This window comes from Phyllostomus discolor, chromosome 3, assembly GCF_004126475.2.
Source record: "Phyllostomus discolor isolate MPI-MPIP mPhyDis1 chromosome 3, mPhyDis1.pri.v3, whole genome shotgun sequence".
NCBI classification, from domain to species: domain Eukaryota; kingdom Metazoa; phylum Chordata; class Mammalia; order Chiroptera; family Phyllostomidae; genus Phyllostomus; species Phyllostomus discolor.
Window position 1 is genome coordinate 211,076,577 of NC_040905.2, and position 27,921 is coordinate 211,104,497.

The 27,921-nt window shown below is 61.7% G+C and overlaps 1 protein-coding gene across 1 annotated transcript in view; it reads left to right on the plus strand.

The window, feature by feature from the left end:
* LAMC3 (laminin subunit gamma 3) overlaps window positions 1-27,921 on the plus strand; it is a 52,498-nt gene that overhangs the window by 20,823 nt on the left and 3,754 nt on the right. The window contains 20 exon segments of the mRNA XM_036022382.1: window positions 517-705; window positions 800-917; window positions 1,365-1,463; window positions 4,382-4,518; window positions 6,990-7,100; window positions 8,842-9,034; window positions 9,170-9,279; window positions 10,988-11,206; window positions 12,709-12,897; window positions 13,632-13,877; window positions 14,603-14,756; window positions 15,424-15,566; window positions 16,001-16,179; window positions 16,983-17,121; window positions 18,121-18,326; window positions 18,718-18,794; window positions 19,919-20,053; window positions 21,280-21,427; window positions 22,530-22,673; window positions 25,656-25,758. Coding sequence (XP_035878275.1) covers window positions 517-705; window positions 800-917; window positions 1,365-1,463; window positions 4,382-4,518; window positions 6,990-7,100; window positions 8,842-9,034; window positions 9,170-9,279; window positions 10,988-11,206; window positions 12,709-12,897; window positions 13,632-13,877; window positions 14,603-14,756; window positions 15,424-15,566; window positions 16,001-16,179; window positions 16,983-17,121; window positions 18,121-18,326; window positions 18,718-18,794; window positions 19,919-20,053; window positions 21,280-21,427; window positions 22,530-22,673; window positions 25,656-25,758 — 3,039 coding nt within the window.

Consider the following 27,921-nt stretch of genomic DNA (forward strand, 5'->3'; position numbering starts at 1 on the left):
GGCGGCTGGAGCTGGGATCACGCTGTTCCCCAGTTCCCCTGCCCCAGGCTCGCCACAGGAGTCCAGGCAGAGCCCGGTACACAGAGGGTTCCTTTTAGTGAATGAATGAGCAAATGAAGGGTGACTTGTATTTTCCATGCTGCGTTACCTCATGATCACTGGGGACCAGATGCACACAGTTAAGGCTTAGAGGACCCACGGGGGGGGCTGGAGTGAGCCCCACTGCCACTCTAGGTGGTGGCCCGTGATTCATGACCAGGCCACTGTACACCCAAGATTGGGACAGTCTTGGTTTTGGTATATTTATTAGGGGCGCCCCCTCTGCTCATAAGAGTGTCCTCTTTTGGAAAATCAATTGATTGGTCGCCATGGCCTTGATCAAACTGGGCCTAAACTCCATCTTTGACCTTCCTCAAGCTGCCTCACTCATTCAGCACAGAGGCTGATGGGCACAGACTCCACCCCTAACCTATCACGTGCCACGGCCACTGACACAGCCCTACCCCCTGTCCACAGCTTGCAACTGCAGCGGCCGCTCGGAGCAGTGTGTGTTCGACCGGGAGCTCTTCCGTAGCACGGGCCACGGCGGGCGCTGCCTGCGGTGCCGCGACAACACGGCCGGGCCGCACTGCCAGCACTGCCGGGAGAACTTCTACCGCTGGAACCCGTCCACACCCTGCCAGCCCTGCGACTGCCACCCGGCAGGTGAGTGGGCCCGGCTGCCCCGCCCCTAGCCCCGCCCCTCCCCCTGGCCCCGCCCCATCGGAGCCCCTGCTGCCCAGTGCCCTTCCTCCCCCAGGCTCCCTGCGCCTCCAGTGCGATGACTCGGGCACCTGCATCTGCAAGGCCACGGTGACCGGCTGGAAGTGTGACCGCTGCCTGCCCGGGTTCCACTCGCTCAGCGAGGGAGGCTGCAGGTGAGGGCGGCAGCGCGGTGGGCGCTGGCGGCCCAGCAGGGGCGCACGGCGGGGGATTTGGACGGGATGGACAGTTGCATGGACAGCTGCACGGGTGGGTGGGTAGTCGGTGAGAGGGTGGGTCGAGGGTTGGATGAATAAATGGACGGGTTGATGGAAGGATGCACAGATGGAGGAGTGAGTGGATGCAGGGAGGGAGGGATGGACGGATGGATGGATGAGTGGGCGGGAGGGCAAGTGGATCGCTCTTCCCAGGAGCGGACAGGTCGTTTCCTTGGCAAGGCGGGAACAGTGAAGCCAAAGGGGGCGGTGCAGACTCTCGGGTCAGTCGGCCTCCTGGTCCCCTCGGGAATGGGGCGGGATGGAGAGACTCCTTCCGAGGAGGACGGGCTATTCCTATTCCGGAGTTGCTCATTGGACACTTTCCCCTCGTCCCGTCTCTGGCAGACCCTGCGCCTGCCATCCCGCTGGCAGCCTGGGCACCTGTGACCCCCGCAGCGGGCGCTGCCCCTGCAAAGAGAACGTGGAAGGCAGCCAGTGCGACAGGTCAGTGAGCCAGTCCGACAAGGAGCCTGCCGGCAGTGCCCTCAGGGCACGTGGTGGTGGGAGGGGCCGGGGCGTGGGCCTCCCGGACTTGGCAACCCCAGCACCTGACCCCGGCCTGGGGCACCACGGACCCGCCCCCGGGAAGTTGTCGGGAGGGTTCACTACTCTTGTCTATGCTTTGACCCATCAGCACGGATAGTTCACAAGCCTTGAAAATACACCTTTTCTTCTAGTTCAGAATCCTGAAAAGAAGTAGCTGGAAAGGATAGGAGAGATTATCTAATCCAGGGACAGCAAATACAGGGTACTCGTTCCCCAAACCTCCCATCTTATCCCAAGACAGACATCACTAATGGAGCGCCACCACGACCCTCCCATCTCCCACCAGGGCAGACATCACTAATGGAGTGCCACCACAGCCCTCCCATCTTACCCCAAGACAGACATCACTAATGGAGCGCCACCACGACCCTCCCATCTCCCACCAGGGCAGACATCACTAATGGAGTGCCACCACAGCCCTCCCATCTTACCCCAAGACAGACATCACTAATGGAGTGCCACCACGACCCTCCCATGTCCCACCAGGGCAGAGATCACTAATGGAGCGCCACCACGACCCTCCCATCTCCCACCAGGGCAGACATCACTAATGGAGCGCCACCACAACCCTCCCATCTCCCACCAGGGCAGACATCACTAGTGGAGTACCACCACGACCCTCCCATCTCCCACCAGGGCAGACATCCCTAATGGAGCGCCACCACGACCCTCCCATCTCCCACCAGGGCAGACATCACTAGTGGAGCGCCACCACGACCCTCCCATTTCCCACCAGGGGTAACGTTGTCAATGGGCACCGCAGTCTTTATCCTGAGCCGGGTGGTAACTTCAGAATCCTCCTCTGTGCCCGGCTCTGAGAAGCTCCCACTAAGCCGAGATTCAAGCCTACTTGCCATCCTGTCGTGGTACAAATGGCACATCTAAAGCTCAACGAGGCAGAAGAGTCCTCCTCCGTGTGTTTGGGGCCTCTGAGCTCTGGCAGTGGGCCTGGCCGATACACGTGGGCTCCCTCCTGAGGTGCACAGTGTCCCCTCCCCGGCTTTGTCCCTGACCTCGGAAGTCCTGTGCAGCCGGCGCAGGGTCCGCCTGGGACCCCGATTCACTGGCCCCGGGCCCTGTGTCTGAAGCACCTGACATACTGTGGGCCTTCTGCTGTCCGCAGTCCGTGCTGGGCCTGCACCACTCCAGGAAGAGGCCCGTGCCAAAGCCGCGTGGCTGGCCCTGGCTCTGACTCGCCACGGCCAGCCTCGGGCGCCCCACGCCTTGTCCACACGTGCTCTGTGGGCCCTGGGGTGGGAACCGGACTCCCTGCTTCATCTTTCTCCCGAGACCCCTCAAATGAGGGGGCAGAGAGGAGTTGGAGAACCCGGTACCACTCGGTTCTCCCTCGGTGGGGCCCCACCACCTCGCACTTGAGCAGGGCCTCCCTCTGGGCCTCAGTCTGCCCACCTGTGAAATGGGGGGGGGGTGCTGAGTGAGACAGTTCCTCGGAGCCTGCGAGGCATGGGGTCATGAGCAGCTTCTTATGAATCAGATTCCTCTGTTGGGGGGGCCCCCGTGGGGCCCCCTGGCTGCAGACCAGGAATCTCCAGGGCTCCCGAGGGAAAAGGCAGGACGAACCCGGAGCGTCTTGTAGTGCCAGAAACCAAGGAAGTGCCTAAAAACAAAAACAGGAAGAAAGAAAAACAACCAAGAAAACCTCCAACAAACCAACCCCAGCTCAGGCTGGGGGGCCTGTGTCAGGAGCCAACCTGAAAGAAGCTTCCAGAGCTGGAACAACTTGGACAACAAAATAAACAACGCTAGTCGTGGGTTATAACCCAAAGAATAAAATAAATATCCGTGCGTCCACACTGAAATAAATAGAGGGGTGCATAAATAAATACACGGGGACAAAGGGACAAATCTTCCTCGCAGAAAAACTCCAAGTTACAAGCGGAGGAGGAGTGTGGGGAGTATCAAAGCACCCTTAGAAGTTCGGAGTGGCGGCGCTGCAGGCAGGCGCTGCTGAAGTTAGTGGGCGGGGCTTCGAGGAGAAACAGGACATTTCCATTGCCCCCAAATATCTCCCTCAAAATGTATCTCCGTTACTGTGGTGGTTTCTGCATTGCCCCCAATTTTGTATTCACCACCCCCTCCGGGAGGCGGGGCTGAATTCCACTTGACTTGCTGGGGGGCTGGGTTTAGGGACTTGCTTCTAACGACTGGAGTGGGACAGGTGTGCAGCGGGGCGAGCTGTCAGACAGTACCTTAGCCACGTGGTCAAGGTTAACTTGACCAGTGACGTCACATGGGGTCATTTCCCCCGAGGTGTTGGGGCGAGGAGGCCACCTCACCTCTGTTTCTTTCCCAAACCCGCCGCCCCTGACTAGTCACTAGAAAACATCAGGTAAACCCATGGCGAGGGGCGTTCGACAAATGTAGCAGGCCGGCACCCTTCCGAGGTGTCAAGGTCGTGAAAGACCAGAAAAGACGGAGAAGCCGTCCCGGATCAGGGGAGATTAAGGATGGGACTCAATGTAACGCTGTGTCCTGGCTGGAATGCTGCAGAAAAAAAAAAAAAAAAATTCGTGGGACAAGGCGGGGAATCCTAACCAAGTCCCAAGTGGAGCGAGTAACATGAACCAACGATGAGAACTTCTTGGCCGTGACCAATGTCATGTGGTGGCGTCAGGTGTTGGCGCCAGGGGGAGCTGGGCGAAGAGGCCGTTCGATTCTGTGTACTAGCTTTGCAACTCATTGGTAAACCTGGGGGATTTTTTTTTTTTTACGCTTTCCCAGCGATTCTGGACTCGGGATCCCCTGAACCTAGCGGATTCATGTGGCCCTGTGGGCGTGTCCTGCTCCCATTTCAGATGCCGCCCAGGGACCTTCAACCTGCAGCCCCACAACCCCGCTGGCTGCAGCAGCTGCTTCTGCCATGGCCACTCCAAGGTGTGTGCGGCCGCTGCCGGGTTCCGGGTGCACCGCATCCTCTCCGACTTCCGCCGAGGTAAGAAGAGCCCCGCCCCCCCCCCTGCAGCCACCCCCAGGGGTCTCTCCCAGCCCAGGTGGGGCGGCCATCCTGCTCCAGGCGATCCTACAGTGCTGGGGGGTGGGGGAGGAAAAGAGGGACAGCCTCCCCAGCCCAGATGCCTCCTCTGGGGCCCACAGCGCCCCCCTTGCAGCGCGGGCTGAATATAGGGTTAGTCTCTGGATCCTGTGGGGGAGTTTCCCTTCCTTCATGGCCCAGAATGCCCTCCCTCTGTGAGTCCTAGTGCCGAGGATTTAGGCTCCACCTCCTGGCCCGCATTTATTGAGCACCTGCTGTACGCGGAGCCCTGTGCTCTTATGTTCAGGGGACCTCATGCAGTCCCTGACCCGGTAGTTGCTTTCATTCCCATTTTTTTAAAAGGATTTTACTTACTTATTTTAGAGAGGGAAGGGAGGGAGAAAGAGAGAGAAACATCAATGTGCAGTTGCTGGGGGCCATGGCCTGCAACCCATGCATTTGCCCTGACTGGGAATCGAACCTGCGATGCTTTGGTTCGCAGCCCGCGCTCAATCCACTGAGCTACGCCAGCCAAGGCTCATTCCCATTTTATAGACGAGACGCCTGAGGCGCAGAAAAGGCCGGCCGCATAACAGTTGTTGGCAACAGGGTTTGTCAGTGTCTGAGTTTGCCCTTAACCGCTGTGCAGGTTTTCTCCGAGTCCCGGGTCCAGGGCCCAAGGATGCTGGGGTGCCCAGGCGCCCGACTCCAGGCGGCACGGGTGCATCTCTACAGTAGGGAAGTGGTGGAGGTCTAATTCTACGTTAACTCCCAGCTGCGCGCACCTCCGCGGCGCCGCACAAAGTGGTCCCCAGGGCGGAGGGGAGTGTCAGCCTTAGGAAAGAAACTCCGGACCCGGCTCCGGGGCGCCCAGAGGTGGGGGCCGTGCGCCCTCTGCTGGACGCCGCGCAGAAGGCAGGACAGAGAGAGGCTTAGAGCGGGGACCGGGTTGTGGTCCCCCTGGCGGAGGAGCCCAGCGTGTTAGCGTCCGACGGGACTCGTGTTCCAGACCGCAAGAGCGCCGGCGCTGTCCGTCCTAACTGTGAGCGAGGCCCTCACTGGGTTCATCTCGCTATCTCGCGCTCTCCCCGGGACCGGAGTTCTCCCACTCCCTTGGTCTCCACGTCCCTTCACCCTCTTGAGTTATCGAGGTCCTGAAACTGCTTTTATGGACGTGGGTTGCTTATGTGGACGTGTCCTGTTAGGAGTTAGAACAGTAATTGGAAAAGAGCTCTGTATTAAAAGACAATTATAGTAAATGTATAATAAAAAATAACATCCACCTGTGAGAAGGAACTTTCTAGAAGACAAAAAATTCTGTGAGAAGTGTGCTACTCAGCCTGCAGTTTGGCCCATCTCCTTAAGGTCCGACTTAACAGAGTCAGCCGATTCTCACCAGGACGGCTTCTGTCGTCTTGTCTGCTGGGGTATCACACGTCTTGTAGCTCCTGGCAGATCCCACTTTGCTTGTGTGAAAGAGAGAGAATGAAAAATACAAAATAACACCTTTGCGTTATTAAGAACAGCACGACCTCATAGACCCCCTCCAAGAGTCTCAGGGATTCCCCCCCCCCCCCCGGGAATTGCTACCAGGACCGTAAGTGATGCATTGTCCCCAGTCTGCCCGGGGGGAGGAACTGGCTTCAGAGAGGTTGAGTGGTTTGCCTGGGGTCACACAGCCAGCGAGCGGAAGACCCTAGTCTGGCACGGAAGAGCCCTGGATGTCCCCTTCTGACCTCTTCCCCTTCCTCCCTCCTTCTTCGCCCCTGGAGTGCCCCAGGCATTGAGCCCCCCGCCTGTCCCCTCCCCCCGACCCCCGCGGTCACATGCTCTGTGCTAGACTCTGCCATCACCAGAGCGCGTGTCGCCTGAACTAGGACTGGGCACCAGAAGGCCAGGGGTCCCATCCTGGCTTGACCACTGCCTAACCAGGTGGCCTCCCTGGGAACAGTGGGGCTAACGACCTGTCCTTGGAGGGACGGGGGTGGTGAGCTCGCCGGAGAGGAAGTTCTCTGAAGACCGGTGTCGTCAGAAACAGCTCCGATGTCCCAGCGCCTCATGCTGGGGTCTCGGGCTGTGTCTTCACCTTGTGCTCGGTGCCCGCTGAGGGGCAGCGCGGGCCCAGAGGCCTCTGAGCTGTGATGCTTCTCCTGGGGCTACCACCCTCCTGAGCCCCCCGCCCTGGCTCTGGGTTGGGGACGGGAGCTGGGCGGCTGTGCCCTGGGGACCTGGCTCCCGGCACCGGCCGGCTCTCATCCCCACGTGCCTCTCTCTATCTCTCTAGAACTGTCTCTCCCCTCCCCAGCCCCCATTGTTTCAGGCTTCTGGGCACCACCCTTGGGTCCCAGGGAACGGTGTGAAGTTGGAGGGGGCAGAGGCCACCATTTCGGATCTCCCAGGGACCTGTGTGTGTGTGTGTGTTTGCTGTCCAGGAGCAGGTGGCTGGCGGGCCAGCAGCATGGGGGACCCAGAGCATCCTGCACAGTGGAGCCCAAGGGGGCTCCCCCTGGACCCAGAAGGCGAGGCGGAGCTCACAGCACCAGGTACCTACAGCCTCAGGTGGGACCAACCGCCCCCCTCCCCCGCATGCTTCCTCTCGCAGCTCTGGCGATTGGCCGCCCCCTGGTGGCTGCAAACAACAACACGCGGTTATCTCTCCGGGGTTGAAGGTCGAACTTGAAAGGGCCTCAGGGCAGAGCTGCGCTCCCTGGAGGCTCCAGGGAAGGACCCGGTCCGGGCCTTTCCCACTTCATCCCTCCGCCCCTGACCCCCGCCTCCGGCCTCAGAGCCAGTCCAGCTTTCCCATTTTTCACCACTCTGACCCCAGCCCCCCGCCTTCCTCTTCCCCCTTTTAAGGCCCCTGTGACCACCTGGAGCCCAGCTGCATAACCCGTGTTCACCTCTTTACCTCAAGGCCCTGGTTCCCACCTCCAACCTAAGTGGCCCCTGCCATGCGGCACAACACAGTCCCCAGTGCCAGGGATTGGGACATGGGACACCCTTGGGGGTCATGTTTCTGCCGACCACATGCCCTGTGGCATCCTGGGGCCCCTGCTTCCTGGTCACGGTGCTGCCACCCGGGGCTCGTTCAGGCCACGGTCGTACCCCGGACCATCCCTGTGCACCTCCCATCGGCCCCGCACCCTGCCGGGCTCTGCACCCCCTGCCCAGGACCTTGGGATTCCTGCAGAAGCAAGTTCCAGATCGTTCTGAACTCCACCCCCTTGAGTAGGGCCACTCTGGTATCCCCGAAACCAGGAGTCCTAGGGCCAGAAGTCAGGAGTCCATTCTTAGCTCTCCCGTGGCCAGATTCGGGGTCCACTGCCTGGCTCCCAGAGCCAGTCCTGGCCGTTCCGTCCCTCCCCGAGAGGACCAGAGAGGGCACTCGGATGTCTCAGGAGCTGTGTGGACGCAGCCCGCCAGGGCCCCGCTGCCAGGGAGCAAAGGACGCGGGTCCTCGGGCCGTCTCGTGGGGCAGGTGCTCCGAGCTCAGTGGCCCACACGTGGAAAACACGCTCCATTCCCTGGCTGCCCCATCGCCTCCCTTAAGGAAAAGGGGTTCGCCACTCAGGAGGGGTCTGCCGGCTCTGCGCTGGGGGTGGGGGGACACACGGTGGGCAAGGCGAGAGGTGGACTCACCGCCTGTATTCACACGGTCCCACGGCCACTCCACCCGCAGTCCTGGTGCGTCCCCAAGGGCAGAGCGGGAGAGGAGCCCTGGCCCCTGTCCTCGAGCGCCACGGTGTCCAGTCTCAGCTCATCCAGAGAACTAACGGAGGGGGAAAGGTGGTGACCGGGCTCCGGTCCCTGGCGTTTCTCAGGACGCCACTGCCTCCTGCCTGCTGGAAGCCAGTTCAGCTCTGGAGGAGAGCCCTCTGCCCCCCTGCTCCGTCCCTCTGTGGCCGGCTGCCCTGGTCCTCGTTGTGTCTCCCTGTGCTCTGACACCGTGGGTCCACATTGGGCTCTGCCTGTGAGCAGGCGGCCAGGCGCCTCTGCCCCGGGGACCGTGTCCCCTCTGCTCCCGCCCGGACTCCAGTGCCCGGCGGACCGGACCGCATCTACAAGAGCCACGTTCAGGCCCAGAAGCATGAAGAGTGTGGAGACGGTGGCCCCAGGGCGGGGGGGGGGGGGCGCCCCAGCACCGGCTGTGCCGAGAGCCTTGGGTTTCCCCCTTGCTTTGCTTTTCTCCTGTTTGGATGTTTCACTGCCTTTAAGATCCACGTAGACATTTAAAATCAGGCTGATTGAGTGCAGACTGTCACAGCCGTCTTCTCTTGTCTTCAGAGACGTTCCTGGGTGACCAGCGGTTCAGCTACGGGCAGCCCCTCACACTGACCTTCCGGGTGCCCCCGGGGGGCTCCCTGCCCCCCGTGCAGCTGAGGCTGGAAGGGGCGGGCCTGGCCCTGACCCTGCGCCATTCCAGCCTGTCGGGCCCCCCGGACGCCGGGCAGCCCGGGGAGGCACAGCTCGAGTTCCGGTGAGTGTCCTGCTCTGTCCTGAGAGGTGGGGCCGGGCGGTTGGGGGTCCCTGCGGTCCAGGCCTGCTGGGATCGCCCTGTGATCTGCTCTGCCCCTCCCCCTCGGGTTCCCTTCTGACCCCCGCCCCCTGCCAGGCTGCAGGAGACCTACGAGGACGCGGAGCCCCCGCTGCCCCCTTTCCACTTCCAGCGGCTGCTCGCCAACCTCACCGCTCTGCACATCCGGACCGGCCCGAGCCCCTCCGGTCAGTGGTGACGAGGGTGCCCCCAGAAGTGGCGGACCTGGGCTTCTTTGTTGAGTCCTCATAGCAGATGGTCATTGTCCCACCATACCATGAGGACATCTGAGGTCGGGACACTTGCCCCAGGCGGCAGAACTGGTGGGGCAGCAGGGGATGTTGAGGACAGAGGTGGGGGCGGGCCAGGCGGCAGCCTGAGGATGGGCAGCTGTAAGGGGTACATGTGTGGCCAGGGAAGCAGCCCCCGCCCCTGCCATCACGCGGTGGCAGAGTCGCCAATGGGCGAGGAGCCCATGGTTGTGACAAAAACGCCCCCAGATTTGCTTCCAGGGGCTGAGTGGCTCCTGCGGAGAACCTCCAGCTTAGACGGCCAACCTTCCCTGCGGCCTCTTCAAGTCCAAGGCTTGGGGAGCATAACCTGGCCTGCTCTGGCTCCTTCTCTTTGCAGCTGTGGTTGAATTGCCCTCACCCTCACTGCCCCCCAAAGCCTCCCTGCTCCCCAGGCCACTCCCAGGCCCTCTAGCTGAGGCTGCTGGCGGCAATGCCATTCTCACCCTTTCCGGCAGCTTCCAGCATTTCCGTTCACAGGAGTTTGCAGGGGACGCCCTTGTGCCAGCCCGAGCTGGGGGCCGGAGGCGGACTGGACAGGCAGGCGCACACAGTGACCCTCTGCCTCCCGTGACCCCCAAACATCCCCCTCCCACTGACGACGTCCCGGGGCACATCTCTGCAGACCTTCCCACGTGCGGGACGTACAGCTCTAGTTTTTAAACAGGGAAATGTGGTCACACAGCACAGGGTTCTGCAACGTGCTGTTTTTGGCTCACTCTGTGTCCTGGGGGTGGGTGTTTATCATCATGTGTGGGAAAGCCTGTCTGTGTGCGTGCACCGTGGACCATTCACTCCGTGGTCTGGATGCTCCGTGGAGTTTCGGCCAGCCCCTCGCCCCCCCCACCGTTCGTGGACAAGGAGTGGTGTCCAGTTTCCAACCAGCGCCCCCGGGGCCGCGGGGCCCAGGAAGGACTTCGTGTCCGGGGCTCTGGGTCGTGGAGCAGTGTGTCTGCAGGACGGGTCTCCCGAGGTGGAAGCGTCCGGCCCAAGCATGCACGTTTTAAATGCTGCTGCGTGCTGCCACACTTCCCTCCAGAAAGGCCGTGCCACCCCACACCACGGTGACAAGTGCCCTGTACTCTCCGCCCGCCGTGGGGCTCTCCCGGGGTCACGGGCGCTGTTTTTTTCTGTCTTGCCTGGAGTTCTGAGTTGTTTTCCGTAGGAAGTTTGGTCTGACGGGAGCTGCTCCAGTGCTAGCGGCAGAGCCTCCCGAGTCCCGTCCCTGCCTCCCGCCACGTGCGGGAGCTCCCCACGGCCCGCGCTGCACCGGGTTGTGTGTTTTAAAGGGCTCACCACCATCCAAGGGTGGTGGACGGTGTCGCCGCTGTTTACCTGCACACGGCTTTCACGACATAACCCCTGGGCCTGGGCGTCTTTCCGTAACATTCCCAGCTACATCTGTTTCCTGTCCCCTGTTCATCGCCTCATTTTCCTTCGCGCTTGATTTGACTGTTTTTTTTAGAAACGGTGACTGACCCGTGGGCCACCTCTGACCACGCGGGCCGGTAACCCCCAGCCCATCCTGGGTGGGAACAGAGGGGTTGGGGGGAGAGCCGTGTGCGCGCACGACCCCCTTCCTCTCGCCCTCTCTCCTCGCTCTCAGGCCCCGTGCTCCTGATGGAGGTCCGGCTCACGTCTGCCCAGCCGGGGCTCTCCCCGCCGGCCCCCTGGGTGGAGACCTGCTCGTGCCCCCAGGGGTACGAGGGCCGGTTCTGTGAATCCTGCGCCCCAGGATACAAGAGGGAGACCCCCCTGGGGGGCCCCTACGCCAGCTGCGTCCCCTGCAGCTGTAATCAGCACGGCACCTGTGACCCTAACACAGGTGAGTCTCCCAGCGCCCCATCGTAAGGGCGCCTGGCTACGCCCAGAACAGGGCCCGCTGGGGGCAGGGGCCAGCAATCCCTGAAAACAATATTAATGAATTGCTAATTAGATGTCGTTATCCACGGCATCATTGAATCCCGCCCCAATTATTACTGATGCACCTTCCAGGTGACGGGGCCGAAAGCGCAGGGAGGCCCCACGGCCACTAGATGGCAGAGCTGCTCCTCCCACAAGCTCAGCACCTGCTGGTCACCCACGCTGACCCTGGAGCAAACCCCAAAAAGCCTCCCCGAGGTCACAGGTGGGCGTGAGGTGCTGGCAGGGCTGCACTGCTGCTCTCCTGGAGCAGGCGGGGCCTCTGAGAGGGGAGGTGCCTGCTCGGCTCTCCTCGGGCTCCGAGCAGAACCGGCAAAGGACAGTGGCCTGGGGACTGGCAGGCTGAGGGGGAGCACGAGAAGATGAGAAGATGCAGCATGAGGAGCCGTGTGCCCGTGGCAGGCATCGCCAGTCGAGCCCAGATGGGCCTTGTAATCCCTCCGGGCAACGCTCCAGGCAGCCCCTAACTGAGGAAGCAGCATGCGCTCCCAAGATGGGACCCATTTGTCATCCCCCAGAGCCCCTGGCTGTGCCTTCCACCTCCCGTCCAGGGGCAGGGCGGCCACTCCTCCCCACCCCAGATGGAGGGAGGAGCAATGAGCGTGTGGGTGCTGGGCCAAGGCGGGCACCGGTGGGCAGCAGGGGCAGTGCGACGGTGCCCCTGGGGTGCCACCCCTGCTCTGCTGTTGTGCCCCCGCACCTGCCCCCATGAGCCCCCCACCCCCACTCGGTCCCCCCTCTTTCCCCTGGTCACCTCGGCCCCAGCCTCTGCAGAGGGCAGTCTTGCCTGCCAACCAGGCTCCTCACCCTGTGCCTAGCCAGGGCCTCTCGTCCCCAGGGTCCCCTACTCCAAGCAGAGTCCAGGAGGTGTGGGGCTGGAGAAGGGGGTTCACACAACCCCCCATCCCTAGGGAGCCTCTGAGAGCCCGCAGGCCCCATGAACAGAGCCTCATGTCAGAACCAGAGCTCTGAGTCTGGGTCACTGTCCCTTTGGGCTGGTGCTGGTAGGAAGACTCGGAGGAGGAAGACTTCGAGGGAGCGTTAGCAGCGCCCTCTGCTGGTTTGGAATAGAAAATAAAGCTGATGACAGTAATGATAGTTCCACGTGCCAGGATGTGCAGGGCCCTGGGCTGCGTGGCCTCGTTGCATCCCGAGGGAGCCTTTGAGGCCGGGGCCCACTTGAGCTTGTGGTGCCCGGTGTGTCAGACAGTTTGTCCAGGTTCACACTGTGGACGTGAACCCACGGTGGGTGCTTGACCCCTGGACCATGCTGCTTCCGCCTTGGAGGGGCTCCCAACCGTGCTGTGGGTCCCTCGCTGTGACCCCCACTGCCAGGAGCCCGCCACTGTCTCTCGAGTGTTCTGGGCTGGGGCCCGGTAAACAGCTGTGTGTCCTGCCCCTCAGGGATCTGCCTGTGCGGCCACCACACCGAGGGCCCATCCTGCGAGCGCTGCTTGCCGGGTTTCTATGGCAACCCCTTCGCAGGCCGCACTGATGACTGCCAGCCTTGTCCATGCCCTGGACAGTCGTCCTGCGCCACCGTCCCGGAGAGCGGGGAGGTGGTGTGCACCCACTGCCCCCCGGGCCAGAGAGGTGAGTGGCTCGTGCCCAGGGCTCCTGCCTCTGCCCAGGCTCCAGGAGTGGGGTCCTGCATTTGGAGTGTGGCTGAGGAGGGAGGGCCAGCTTGGGGGTGACAGGCCGGACCTCTGGGGACCCTGAGTCCCACAGTCCCAGAGCCAGGGCCGAGAGTGATGGCCAAGGTGATGATGAAGATGATGAAGGTTTAACGATCAAGGGGATGATGGTGGGTGACGATGATGACAAGGGTGATGATGGTGACAGTGAAGCGATGGTCGAGATGATGAAGAGGATGCCGCTGAGGAAGGTGATGCTAATCGGGACAATGGTGGCGTCCATGGATGATGATGATGATGATGAAGCCACTGATGAAGATGATGACTGGGGCACTGATGAGAATGGCGACAATGACATGGGTGACGAGGCAGGCACCGAGGCTGAGCATTTAGTACGTGCCGGGCGCTGTGCTGGCTGCTCTGCACAAACCATCGCGCCGATGCCTCCCGGTGGTCCTGCCCCGCGGTGCAGATGAGGAGCCGGAGTTCAGAGAGGCTCAGGGATTCGCCACAGACCCCAGAGCCGAAGATCAGCGAGCTGGCCCCGCCCAGGGCCCCCGCGCTCTGCTCCACAAGGATACGGGGCGGCGCTGGCTCTGGTTCCCACGCTCCCAACCCCCTGGGGCCGCGGCAGGCTGGCGGCCCTCTCGTCTGCTGTCTGCTCCTCCACGCGGTGCCTCCACCTTTCCCTAGGGCGGCGCTGCGAGACCTGTGACGACGGCTTCTTTGGGGACCCGCTGGGACTCTCTGGGGACCCCGAGCCCTGCCGGCGGTGCCAGTGCAGCGGGAACGTGGACCCCAACGCCGTGGGCAACTGCGACCCCCTGTCGGGCCACTGCCTGCGCTGCCTGCACAACACGGCGGGCGCCCACTGCGAGCGCTGTGGGCGGGGCTTCTTCGGCAGCGCCCTGGCCCCGCGCGCCGCAGACAAGTGCGCGGGTGAGTGCGCCGCTGGGCGGGGCAGCGTGGGCCACGCCTTCTGTTTCCTGCCCAGGACGGATAAGGGTGTGCCCGCCTCCAAGGCCTCCCCCAGCCATAGTGCTTTTTCCTGTCTTGATAACTAGTGCTCCACTCAGGCTCCACAGTTAGCGCACAAAACTGTCGCAACAGCCTGGGGGTCTTGTCACATTCCTCCTGCCCCCCCGGGGCTTCCAGGCTGGCTCTGACCCCCACCCCCAGCTGAAGTGTTCTTCCACCCCTCCTCTGCTCCTGGGGTGCCCCTCAGCCCAGTGCCCCCTCTCAGAGGGCCACGGTGCACTCAGCCTCCTGAGGTGCTGCAGGGAGGAGCTCAGCATTCACCCCAAACTTGCTCCTGAGCCCTTTCTCCACGTAGCACCTGCCAGCACCTGCCGGTCCCTTGTTTTACAGGCCCAGGGGAGCAGGGTCGATGTCCCAAAAGAGTGGACCCAGGGGCCCGTCTGCCTGTGACCCCGACGGCGTCTCTGGCCCTCTCTCTAGCGGCAGGGCCTCGGGCTGGCTGTCTCTCCAAGGGTGCAGCAAATGCCTGAGATGCCAGCCGGGCCCGAGAGCCTTTTGCCAGAAACAGCCTGGGCATCCGGGCTGGCCGAGTGTCCCCTCTGTGGGCTGCCCTCCTTCTCTGCATCTCCTGGGCCCTGACTCTCGAACAGACGGTTCCCAAGCCCCTCTCCTGTCCCCACCCCCAGCCTGCAGCTGCGACCCAGGGGGCTCCGTCAGCGGGCAGAGACCCTGCGACCCAGTGACCGGCCAGTGCGCCTGCCTGCCTCACGTGACCGGACGGGACTGCGGCCACTGCAGCCCAGGCTTCTACGACCTCCGGCCCGGGAAGGGCTGCCGGAGGTGGGTGGGGCGAGGCCACGGGCGCCCTTTCCCTGGGGTCTCCTCCAGATGGAAGAAAGTACCGGGGAGCCTCCAGAGAGGGGTCTGGCTTGGCATAGGTGCCCCGGGCCCATGGCCAGGTGCACAGTGTCCCGCACTGAAAGGGGACGGAGGGACAGCCCCGTGGGGGTCAGACTGCCCGCCCTGCCAGCCCAGGGTGCGGCCGACAGCAGCTCTAGGGCAGGTCCCCGTGGGCGGGGGCCGGTGTGGCCTCGGATTCCTTTCTCGGTGCCGCTGCCACTCAGTGACATTTCGGCCCCAGCAGCACCTTAGACGGTGTGTTTGGGGTGCAGCGGACCCCCAGGAAACGCCCGGTGGGGCAGACAGACTTCCTCCTCCTGGGATTCCTCAGAGCCTTCAGTGTGCTGGCTGCATGGTGATGCTCCCATTCAGGGGTGCAGTCTCCAAGCTGTGTGGGTCCCCATAGACATTTTTTTGCGGGGGGAGCCTTTTCCGAGACTGCTTCCCAGGGCACAGCTTGGGGGAAGCTGTTCGACATGGCCCCCGTGGCGACGGGCCCTGTGGGCAGAGGGCACGACCCGAGGCCCCTCGCCAGCTGCAGCAGTGGGGCGGCTGGGCTGGGGGCGGCCCAGGGCTCCCTCGGACCCACGCTCTTCCCTTGTCACAGCTGCAAGTGCCACCCGCTGGGCTCCCAGGAGGACCGGTGCCACCCCAAGACTGGGCAGTGCCCCTGCCGCCCCGGCGTCCAGGGCCGGGCCTGCGACAGATGCCAGCTGGGTTTCTTCGGCTTCTCCGTCAAGGGCTGCCGGGGTAAGGAAGCCAGGTCCTCCCGGGCCTCCTGGGGGGGTGTGGCCTGAGGTTGCCGGCAAAGAGGACCAACGGGGAAGGGAGAGAAAGGCCAGCTGCCACCAGCGGGTCCAGGCAGATGTGCAGTGAGTGGGGGATTGGGGGGACCATGCACCTGGCCCATGTATCACCCCCCACCCAGGCCTCACTTTCCTCGTGTGTGCAGTTAGACTGTGTGGGAGTCCCCCAGAACCTGGGTACTCTGAAATAAGTCAGCAACTCTGTCGTCACCTCTGACCCCTGCGTCAGTCTCCCGGAAAGGACTCAGAATGTAAATGCCCAGGGGCGTCTGGGGCAGCCAGGTGCGAGGCTGCAGGGGGACCTGGGGTTCTGGTGTTGGGTGGGGGGCCATCAGGGCACCCGCACCATCTGTCCCGCTCACCTGCCCCCGCCCCCAGCCTGCAGGTGCTCCTCCCTGGGCTCCACCTCGGCCCAGTGCCACGAGAACAGCACGTGCGTGTGCAAGCCCGGCTTCGTGGGCTACAAGTGTGACCGCTGCCAGGACAACTTCTTCCTCACGGCTGGCGGTGCACAGTGCCAGGAGTGCCCCTCCTGCTACGGCCTGGTGAAGGAGGAGGTGAGCCCGCCCACTGCTCAGGCCCCGCCCACACCCCCTCCAGGCCCCGCCCAGGCCAGTTCCTGCACCTTCGGTGCATCCCCAGCGAGCACCAGCTCTGTACTGGGCACCAGGACCTGCCCGTTCACCCATAGTTCTCGGGCTTTCCGGGACCGCCAGCTGTGCCCACGCAGCCTCCTGGCCCACGCCAACCTGGGTCAGGCCTCACCTCTGCCCTTTCCCTGCTCCTCAGTGGACAGGAGCTCTTGACCGTTTCCTTACCCACCGCCTAGGCTTGGGGAGGTCTCACACTTCCCCACGTTCAATGGGGATGAGACCACAGACACCCTCGTGGGGAGGTGCCGGAGGAGGGTGAGGCCCATTCTGGGGCACGAGTAGAATCTGGAGCAGGGAGCTGGTGCGGTGCAGGGCTCAGGAGCCTGAGCTGGGGCCTTCCGCTCCCCCAGCCCTGGAGTTGTCATGCGCCCGGGCAGGCGACAGTCTTGCTTCAGTGTCTCATCACTGAGCAGACTCGCTCCGCCCACAAGGGCCCCGCCGGCCCTGCTCTGTGCTGAGCTCTGGGAGGGCGAGCCACAGGACGGGCAGAGGTCCTGCTGGGCTTCCCTTCCCCTCCCCACCCCCTCAGCAGGACAGAGGTGGGGTCTGCTGTGTGCCCGAGGGTGCCAGTGGCTGCTACGAGCCTGGGGTGCGGGGAGGGGCGGGCAGGGCTGGTTCTCAGAGGTCTCCGCACCCTCAGGGAGGGCAGCCCAGGCAGAAGCCGGGGGGAGGGGTCCAGGCGGTATTTCCCTCCCCATCCCCTCCAGGCTGCCAAGCTGAAGGCCAGGCTGACCCTGATGGAGGGGTGGCTTCAGGGGTCCGACTGTGGAAGCCCCTGGGGGCCAGTGGACACTCTTCAGGGAGAGGCCCCTCGGGGGGACATCTACCAGGACCACCAGCTGCACGGTACAGCGGGAGACGGGGAGGCCAGGGTAGGGCTGGCTGGTCGGACGCCCCCTTCGGAGCCCTCTGGGCTGGTCTCAGCATGCTTTGAGGGCCCCCCGCTCAGCCCCAGAGGGACCCACTTGCTGGGAGAGCGGGTCCGGCCTCCCTGCCCAGGTGGGCCCCTCCCGTGACGCCGTCCTGGCTCCCCGTGGACCTCCCCGCAAGGTCCCCGGCCCAGACGTGCTGGGTAACTTTATTAGTGTCAGCCGCTTTCTGTAACATCGGTGCCCCCGCCCCCTGCCCCCCCCAGACTGTGTAATCACAATGAGGCCGACAGGCCGGGTTCACCCCTTCCTGCCCTCGCCCAGCCAGTGCCCGCTGGGCGCTGTCCCAGGTGCTGAACAGGTGCAGCTCCCGAGGTCCTGACCGCTGGCCGTGTTGCTCACAGCTATCTCTCTAGTGCAGACCGTAAATGAGTCAGTAAGAAAAACAAAAAAGACTGGGATTTTGGCCCCAAGACATTGACGTTTCGGGGGCATCGGAAGAAAACTGATTATTTTGTGTAATTTCACGTTCACAAGTACCTGTCCTCCTTTAGCAGCCAGATGTAGGTGAGCTGAGCACCTGTTAGCGAGACTAGTTATCGAAACAGGGAGGTCCTGGATGCCACGAGCTGTAGCATAGTTCCAGTCACGCCACAGATGACCCTGCTGGCTCAAGGCCCCAGATTCAGGAATTGCCTGTTGTCACCGTAGAAGGCCAGGTTCCTGCCAGGCCCCACTCTGCGGCTGGCTTCCTGTGGGGGTGGGGGGTGGGGCCTTGGGTCTCCAGGCCTCAGCCTTTCTGTCTGAGAAATGGGGAGGCTCTTCCTTGGGAACCAACGGGCGGGGCTCAGGCCTGGTGCTGGAGCTAAGCCACACCCAGGAAGAGTGGAGGGCCCAGAGGGGGCCCCCCAGGGTGGGGGCTTTAGTGTGAAATCTCGATCGCTCCGTGACCCCCTGGACTGCGGGCTCTCTGCAGCATTCCGGGAAGCCTTCCTGGCGCAGGCGGCAGGCCTCAAGGGAGCTGTGAGGGCCGCCCGGCAGCAGCTGCAGGCGCTGAGCGGGAGTGCCCGCTGCGGCCAGGCCGGAGCCGGGAAGACCTGCCTCCCGCTGGCAGACGTGGCAGCGGCCCTGGAGTCCGCAGAGGAGGAGGTTCTGCGTTCGGCCACCGTCCTCGCATCTCTGGTACCCCAGGGAGCTCCCCCCTCCCCACCCTGAGCCCGGGCTCAGTGCCCTTGACCTGGCGACCTTGGGCAGGCCTCCCACCCCTTTGGGGAGGCTCGGTTTCCTCATCTGCCAGAACGAGGGATGCCCGGAGCCTCCTCTGCTGGCTCAGCGAGGTGACACGTGCAAAGAACGAGGCATCATCCAAGCAGACAGTGAAGGCCCAACAGGGGGAGGTGTCACGGCCACCATTCCCACGTTCTGGGGCTCCGCCCCCTGGATGCCCACCTGGAGCATTTCTGAAGTGCCTGCCACGGTCCGGTCGGTCCCGCCCCGTAACCTGGCCAGGTGTGGCCCTGGCCCCTCAGGGATGGGCCACCAGTTCTCGCCTCTGTTCCTCTTTTCTGTCAAGGTGATTCCTCAGGAAGTCCCGGGCCAGCTCGCCAACTGGAGCCACCTGGCCACAGAGGCCCGTGACCTCGCCAGGAGGTGAGCCCCCCTGTGAAGGGAGCCCAGCCGTTCTTTCGGGGGCTCCAGGGTCAGGACCAGCCCCACAGGTGTCCCCCACCAGGAGTTGGGATCAGATGAGGACAAGAGCCGCCTGCTTGGGGGGAATTGTGGCCACCGTGGGCAGGAGAGGAGTGGAAGGACAGCGTGAGCCCCTCGGCGATGCCGGGGGTGGGGCCCAGAGCCACCTTGGCTGACCGAAAGCCTCTGAGAGCATCTCCCGTCCTTTTTAAAGTAACAGCTTTATCGAGATAAAGTTGGCCTGCCCTGCAGCCCACCCGCCCCAGGGCACAGTTCAGCGGTCTGCGGCACGTTCACGGAGCCTGCAGTCCGGCAGGACGCCGCCTCCGCCCCAGTCCAGAGCTCCCCCCCGTCAGGCGCTGCCCCCCGTTGTTGCCTTTCAACCTCCCCGGGCCCCCGCAGCCCCCGGCACACGTCCCGTCTCTGCGGGTGTCCCTCTTCTGGACACCCCATGTACGGGAAATCGCACAGTGGGTGGTCTTCAGCGTCTGGCCTCCTCCACTTCGCAGAATGGCCTCAAGGGTCACCCAGTGGGGCACACGCCAGCGCTTCACTCCCTTTACGCCCGAGCGCTGTTCGTCGTGGGCACGGGACACGTCTTGTTTGTCCGTGGCCTTTGAGGGGCAGCTCATGGTCCTGGAGACACGGCGTCTGCCCCCGTTTCCCCTTCGGCTGTGCCCGAGGGGCTTTAGACCCGTGTTAGAGTGAATGGCCAGCTCCAGGGACTCGCTGAGGGACACACAGCTGGGCAGTGAGAGCGGGCGGCCAGACCCAGGCTCTCCGGACCGCCCTCTTCCGTGCTGTCCGTCTTAGGGCGACCGTGTCGATTTACTGTGTGAACGGAGCTACCGTGTGTGAAAGAGGGCCCGTTCCTCACTCCGCCAGGAAGACAGGCATCGGCTCTGGACTCGACAAAGAAACAGGAACGGGGCGGGTCCCGGCCCGCCCGTCTGCTGTGTGTCAGGCAGAGAGCCCGGCTGGACGCCGGGGTGGCCCGAGGCCCAGGCCGTGGGGGGTGTGGGTTGGGGCCAACACCCCCTTCTTTGGGGGCTCTTGGCCACAGTTGCTGGGTATTTTCATTGCAGCCACAAGGACATTGCCGCCAAGATCAAGGCCATGGCTCGAAGGGCTCTGCTCGCCTCCCAGACTGGTCACATGCTTCTCTGGAGTCTGGTGGAGGGCAGAGGGGCCCTGGAGGCTCGGCAGGAGCTGGAGGACAGGTGAGGCCCCGCAGGGGTGGGTCGGAGCTTGGTTTGGCCTCCTAGAGTTGACAGGGCCTGGCTGGAGGCTGCCGGTCCCGGAGCTGGCTTCCTTGCCCTGCCAGTGTATGTGGCGGGTCAGGATGTCTGGGGTCTGGGGACCCATGGGTGGTGCTGCAGGAACCCGCTCGTGTGTGGGGGTGCAGCTCGGCTGCTCGCAAGAAGGGACAGCCACCTGAACCAGGAAGGCCCTCCCTCTCTTCCCTGAAGCGGCCCCAGCCCAGGCCCTGAGGCAGCTCCTCTCTGCGCCAGCCTCCTCGGGGCCTTTCCTTTTCTGCTCTGGGTGGTCCCTCCATCTTCCGCTTAGTCAAAGGGGCAGCGGGGGCCCACCAGGGTCTGCCTGAGCCCAAGGTGGACTTTCCAGGTGGGAGTGGCCCAGCTCCGGTGGTCAGCTCTGAGCCAACCAGCATGGCGGGGGGAGGTCTCATGACCCACTCCAAGGGGGGCCGGCCTTGGCTCTCTGATGAGGCGGGGGGGGGCGGGAAACAGGTGGGTGAGGGCGGTGTGGACAGGACAGGACAGGACAGGACAGCTGTTGCTCAACCCCTGGGCTGAGGACCAGCACCAGCCCGGGGCCTGTTAGGAGCCGGGCTGCATGGCAGGAAATGAGCGAACAAAGCTTCACCTGTGTTACCACCTGAGCTCCGCCTCCTGCCCGCCCCTGTACACCCCGCCCACCCCACGTCCATGGCAAAATTGTCTTTCACGAAGCTGGTCCCTGGTGCCAAAAAGGTTGGTGACCGCTGGCTAAAGAGCCACAGAGGGATCATGCAGCCCCAGGGTCTCCATGCCCAAGGTCACCCAAGGACACAGCTGAGCCAAGGCCCAGTCTGGGCCGCTGTCCCCTTCCTGGATGCCAGGCGCGCTCCTCTTCCTGATTTATCCCGAGGAGCCAAACATTCGCAGAACGTGCGGTTCCCGAGTGGAAACCGAGTGCGAGCCCTTGGGAAAAGCATGGCCGAGTCCAGGGGATGCAGAGGCAGGAATGCCATCCCTCTGCTGCCTTCCCCCTTCGTTCGAACTCGGCCGAGTGGCGGCCAGTTTCCGAGGCCGTGGAGAGTGCTCTGCCCCGGAAGCTGGGACAGGCCTGCAGAGCCCGAGGGCTGGGGGAGGGGGCACAGGACAGTGATGGGGGAGGCAGGCCCTGCGCCCTGCACCTAGGGCCACCCGAGTCCGTCTCCTCTCAGGTACCAGGAGGTCCAGGCGGCCCAGAAGGCACTGGGCGCAGCCGTGGCGGAGGCGCTGCCCGAAGCCGAGAGGGCGCTGGCCACCGTGCGTCAAGTTGGCGCCGACGCAGCCCCGCACCTGACCTCGCTGGCCGCCCCTGCAGCACTGGTCAGCTCCGTGTCCTCGGCTTCCCGCACGCGGTGGGGACAGGGGAGAAGGTGGCATCTGGGAAAGCCGTGCGGCCCAGGCAGAGGCAGATGCCCTGGCTTATTTTTAACTCCCCAGCAGTTGATAAAAAACAAGATAATCCACCTCCTCCCAGGCTTGGCCGAACGCCCGCCTGGCACGGAGCTAGAGCTCCGCCGCCCGCCGATCTGGTTGTTGATTACAATAATAATATCAAGGCGGGGCCTCTGCCCCTCCCAGTGGCGCTAGCAAGGGCACCCGACGGACTTGGTGTCAATCCCGGCTCCGAGGATACGCCGTGACCTTGGCCAAGGGCTTCCCCTCCCTGAGCCTCAGTTATGTGTCTGGCGGGGCGACGGGGGCGGGGGGGGAGCTCTCCCATTGGGTTATGTCCACGGGGAGGGGGCTGGGGTGCTGGTCAGTAGTGCACAGGGTGGTCCCCAGTGCGTGCTGGCCTCATCCCTTCTGTCCCTGCCACCCCGCACTCATCACCTCTGGATAAATCAGCTACATCACGTCTTCTCGGTAACCCTGAAATCCCCAATCTCGGGAACTGGACTTTGAAAGGGGGCTAAGCTTATACAATGCACGGGGGGCAGACCTGAGCCAGCCTGACCGGCCCGAGCTGCATTGGGGAGGGGGATGCGGTGTCTTTGCTTCTGCCCCGGCGTGAAGAGCTGCACGGAGGGAGAGCAATGCGTGGGCTTTGAGCACTGGTTCCCCAGTCGCGGCCACGGCCGTGAGAGCACACTCGGCACCTGCACGGGGGTGCTGCCCTGGAGCCCCGAGGGTCCGCGCTGGCAAGCACACCGGCCCCAAGGTCTCGGCTGAGTTGTCGTGGACCTGGGGCAGGAAGTGCAGGTCTGGGGGGTGAGCTGGCTTGCTGAAGCTTCTAGAGCTCAGTGGGACTGGGATCCGAGCCTCAGGAGAGAGGTCTCACCCTGGCCCTCGCCCTCTGCTTCCCTGTGTCCGCATGACCCTACTCCCGCCGCCCCTGCCCCCGGCGCCTCTCACCCAGGAGAGGATCTGCCCCGTGGGCCTTCCCGCCGGGCCCTGCCTGAACTCTCCTTCTCTGCATCCTCAGAATTCCAGGGCCCGGGACCTGGGCCTGAAGGCGCAGGCCCTGAAGAAGATGGTCATCTCCAAGGAGCGGGAGGTCACCGAGGCCGCCCGGGCCCTCCGGGCGACTGCCCGGGCTGCGCTGCACGGGACAGAGCCCCTCACGCAGGTGGGTTTTTGTCCTTGGAGGTGTGGGGGGCGGAGGCTGGGGCTGCCCCAGGGGTGATCTGGGGGCGGGGCTGTAGGGGTGGGAGGGGCAAAGATCATTCTTCTCTTCCCTCCAGTGCTCACCCCCCCAAACTCCAGAGAACCTCCGAGTCACCCGGGGCAGGAGGCAGGGTGGACAGATAGGGCAGGACAGACAGACAGGCTAGCAACACCCAAGGCCATGCCTGCCACCCTTATTCAGCCTTAGTTACAACTGGGTAGGTTTGCCCTGCCCAATTCTTTATTTATCCATTTTTAGACAGAGGAGAAAGGAGGGAGAAAGAGAGGGAGAGAAACATCGATGTGCGGTTGCCTCTTGTGTGCCTCCCTCTGGGAACCTGGACCACAGCCCAGACATAAGCCCTGACTGGGAGTCGAACCAGCCACCCTTTGTTTCACAGGCCGGCACCCAATCCACAGAGCCACGCCAGCCAGGGCCACCAGCCCAGTATTTACAGAGCACCTACTCTGTATGTAACACTAAGCCACACAGTCTGGTGTTTGCAGCCCAGTGGGGAGATGGTATGAAATGGTCAGAAAATTCAAGCAGAGTTATGGGGAGAATTTAGCCTAGCCTGGGGATGTCCAACCTATCAAAGTATAAAGACCTCTTAAAATATTTTTACCTTTTCACCTGGAAGAAACTTCAGACGTACAGAATGGCCGCAAGGAGAGTACAAAGCATTCCCCTGTGCCCCTCACACAGATCCGCCTTACGTCAGATTTTAGCAGAGCAACCACAGGCCAAGTGTCCCAGTAAGGCAGCCCGCAAGACAGGCTGCGGCCAACTAAGCTACCGGCGTTACTCAGATCCCGACGTGGGTCCCGGAAGCGGCTTCTCTGGAGCCGTCCTTATTTCCCCTTTAAAAATGGAGCAGGGACCCTGGCTGGCGTAGCTCAGTGGATTGAGCGCGGGCTGTGAACCAAAGCATCGCAGGCTCGATTCCCAGTCAGGGCACATGCCTGGGTTGCAGGCCACGGCCCCCAGCAACCACACATTGATGTTTCTCTCTCTCTCTTTCTCCCTCCTTTCCCTCTCTAAAAATAAAAATAAATTTAAAAATCTAAAAAAAAAAAAAAACATTAAAAAAACAGAGCAGGGAGAAGGCTGTGTGTGAGAAGTGAGCCTCCTCCAAAGAGCTGGGCCCTGCGGGCATGTACTGGGGAGCTGGGCTGTGTTGGGGCTGCCAGGGTGGCACCTCCTGATCTGGGCCATCGCCCTCATCCAGAGTGGGGATGCCTAGGAGAGAGGGGCCCCCCCAGGTGTCTGAACACCATGGCAGGGTCCAGGCCAGGCTCTAGAGTTCAGTGTCCACCCCCCCACCCCCACCCCATCCACAGTGCCTCTCACCTGGCGGAGCGGCCACAGTCAGACCGAGACATGAGGGCTCCCGGGGCAGTGTTTTATGGCTTTTCGAATCCATGTTATTTATTTGTTTGTTTGTTTGTTTGTTTGTTTATTGATTGATTGATTGAAGAATAAAAATTTTATTCCTTTATTTTCAGAGAAGGGAAAGGGAGGGGGAAAGAGAGAGAGAGAAGCATCAATGCTCGAGAGAAACATTGATGGGTTGCCTCTCACACGCCCCCAGTGGGGGACCTGGCCCGACACCCAGGCGTGTGCCCTGACTAGGAATTGAACCCAAGATGTTCTGGTGTAGAGGGTGACGCCCAATCCACCAAGCCACACCAGTCAGGGCCACGTTATTTATTTATTATCATTACTGAGCTGAAATTCACACAACGCAGAGCGAGCCATTTTCCCAGTGTGCAATGCAGTGGCATTGAGCACCTGCTCCACACTGTGCCGCCATCACCTCTGTCTAGTTCCAGACTCTCCCCGCCCCGAAAGGAAGCCCCATGCCCGCCAGGCAGTCACTCCTCCCTCTCCCTCCCCTCCCCGCCCCCAGCCCCTGGCCGCCACGCATCTGCTTTCCGTCTGTGGATTTACCCACTCTGGATACTTTACGGAAGTGGAATCATGCCACATATAGCCCTTCGTGCCTGGCTTCTTTCCATTCCCATGATTTCGAGGTTCATCCACCCTGTGCACGTGTCAGAACTCCGTTCCTCTTTATGGCCGCATACTACTCCACCGAGAGCCAGAAGGGCAGGTCGGTGTGTCTGCTGTCCCGTCAAACCCGTGCCCCGTGCCTGGCCTTGTTTAGCGGCTGGGGGAAGAAACGGATGTTCCAAGGAAACAGTTGTGTGATGAACAGATCCGCTATTTGAGGTACAGCGTGTTCTGAAAGGAAATCTTCAGCCCTGGCAGTTGGGGCTCAGTGAATTGAGTGCAGACCTGTGGACTGAAAGGTCACAGGTTCGATTCCCAGTCAGGGTATATGCCTGGGTTGCAGGCCTGGTCCCCAGTTGGGGGCTTGTGAGAGCCAACTACTTGATGTTTCTCTCTCTCCCTTCCCTTCTCTCTAAAAATAAATAAATAAAATCTTAATAAAAAAAATAGATTACCCTGGTTGGTGTGGCTCAGTACACTGAGCGTGGGCCTGTAAACCAAAGGGTTGCCGGTTCAATTCCCAGTCAAGGCACATGCCTGCATTGCAGGCCAGGTCCCCAGTGGAGGGCACGTGAGAGGCAACCACACATTGATGTTTCTCTCCTTCTCTTTCTCCTTCCCTTCCCCTCTCTCTAAAAATAAATAAATTGAATCTTTAAAAAAACCCTCACTTGTCTTTCCTGCCTTCAGCTGTTGTGTTCATGTTTCTTCAAGCTTTTCCAGGGCAGGTAACTTCTTGGGAGAGATCTTCAGGGATTCACACTTGCGTGATAAAACACCAGGTATCCCCGGTAAACAGTGTACTTCACAGTCAGAGTTTTGGTGATGTTTCGGGACCTGGTGTATGCGGGTTCGGTGCCCGCCTGGCCTGGCTCCAGGCAGCACACCCGCCCACGTGCCCCCTGCCCAGCGCCTCTCTTCTCTCTCCAGCTGCAGCGCGAGGCCAGAGCTGCCCTGACCCGGGCATCCTCGTCCGTCCAGGCTGCCAGAGTGACCGTCCTGGGAGCCAGGACCCTGCTGGCTGACCTGGAAGGTACGTGTGCCTGGCCGAGCCCTAGACTCACTGAGGCACAAGTGCCCGAGACAGCCACCTGGACAGGCTTGGCTGCAGGGGACAGGAGTCCAGTCATGTGGGCGTAAGCCAAGTGGACAGCTCCCTCTGCCGGGACCTCTCCTGCGACTGCTTGTCCCTCCCTCACTCCTCCCCCAACCCCAAGACATACTTCTCACCAGGTGCTCGCCCCCATGACCGTCCATCATCAGACCACACGCAGAGCCCCGAGAGCCATGTGATGGCTTCGGCCGTCCCATCCTAGTCTAGTCCACTCTGGCCGGGTCTCCCATTACCTGGGGCTAATGTGACTGCCGTGGTCCAGTGTCCAGTTGGGGCTACAGGGAGGGATACGGAGTTTCTCTGCAGAAGGGGGCATGGGTTGATGCCGGTCCAGGTCTCGCTTTGAGCTTTAGGGAAGTGAGGCGAAGTGCTCCCATTTCACAGATGGATAGACCGAGGAAAGGCAGCGATCTCTCTCCCTGGATGTGAGCTGAGCTGCACAGGAACCAGCCAGCGTTATGCTTCTTCGCCTTGGTGTGCCCCCGTACTGTGGGCTCCCGTGATGTCCCCTTTGCTCCAGAGAGAAGCCCCCTCACCCTTTGTGGCTGTGTCCCAGCGAGCCGGACAAGGCAGGAACACGCCCGGAGCCCCAGTGCCTCCTAGGGTCTGGGACCTGGGGTCAGGTCTCTGCCGTCATACTGATTCTGCGGCCTCCCTCCCAGCCCCACCCGTGGGCTCTGAGCCTCTGGGCAGAGGCTGAACTGGGCAGTGCCTCCGATGTCCTGGTGACGCGTTGGTCAGGGGACTTCCGGAGGGAAAGGTGTGGCTGTGTGTGCTTGTCTCTGCCTCAAGTTTAGGAAAGTGTGAGTCCAGTGATATGCAATGATGGAATATTAGGATTTTAGAGCATTAGAATTATAAGGGGTTTTAAAGTCATATACCACAACCCCCTCACCAAACGGGACTCACCGACCCTTAGCTTGCTTGCCTCTGGCGATGGTGTGCTCACTACCTCACAAGGTATCACCCTCTCATGGTTGGATGGGTCTGAGAAAAGGGAAGTTCTTGCAGGTACTAAATGGGAATTTGCCTCCCTGGCGCTGCTTGGTACTCAACATGGGGACACACCTCCAACCTCTAAGCCGGGGTCCTTTCCCCGTTCCCACCCCTTTTCCACCAGCTGGCCTGGGCTCAGCTGGCGTTCAGGATGGCAGAGAACTTGGTTGAAGGGAACATGGAGCAGCCTCCCCCAGGGCGTGCTCCAGGGCCCCTGGCCTACCGTCCGCTCTTCCGAGACAGGGTTCATGGTCAAATGAGCTCAGGAAATGCGGTGTGCTGGCACACAGGGCCCACCTTAGGACAGCAAAGGCCCTGAGAAGTCCCACGAGAAAGAAAGCCAGCTCACCCAACCTAAACTCCACGGACATTTCTCCCTGACATTTATTAACACGCTGAAGAATCAGGGCTCCACTGAGTGCACTTGAAGAACCATTCATTTTGTGTAAAAGCAGGAAAGTGTAAATCTAATTTCTGGGTTATCTTCATAAAGCAATTATGTCATGTGATACCTGAATATAAGAAAGCTTGGTGCTTCTTAAAATTTGACTTTGTCTACTGTAACCAGTAATCTTTAAGATATATTTCCCTTACAATTTTATTTGAAAGGAAAGGAAAAAGTCTCTCTTTCTTTTCACACAAAGGAAACTACTTCTTATAAGATGATAAAACCTATATGAATTGTATTTCCCTTTTTGTCTTGGCCGCTAGGAAGCTCAGAGGTAAATAGGGCATTTAGTACCTGCCATGTCATTATCCTAATTTTCTGGCGCTTCTCATTCCTTCTCTTCCCTTCCTTATCCCCTTCCCTCCCCAGCCACAGGCGGCCCTTGGTTTTTCATTTTCATGGTCTAACTCGATGTATTTATCACTATAAGGTACCTCAAAGTCTTTTCAGAAATAAATAGTACCTAAAAAGAAAGAGCTCAGTGGACTTTGCTGTGTAGCATGCCGTGGTTTCCCATCCCCAACAGTGGCCCAAGCACTGACCACCATGTGATCTGTGCCTTTAACAAGCATCATAATATAATGTGAATCTTTACATTCACTGGGCAGTATGTCTGTCTTGTCTGTTTGCCCTCCCCA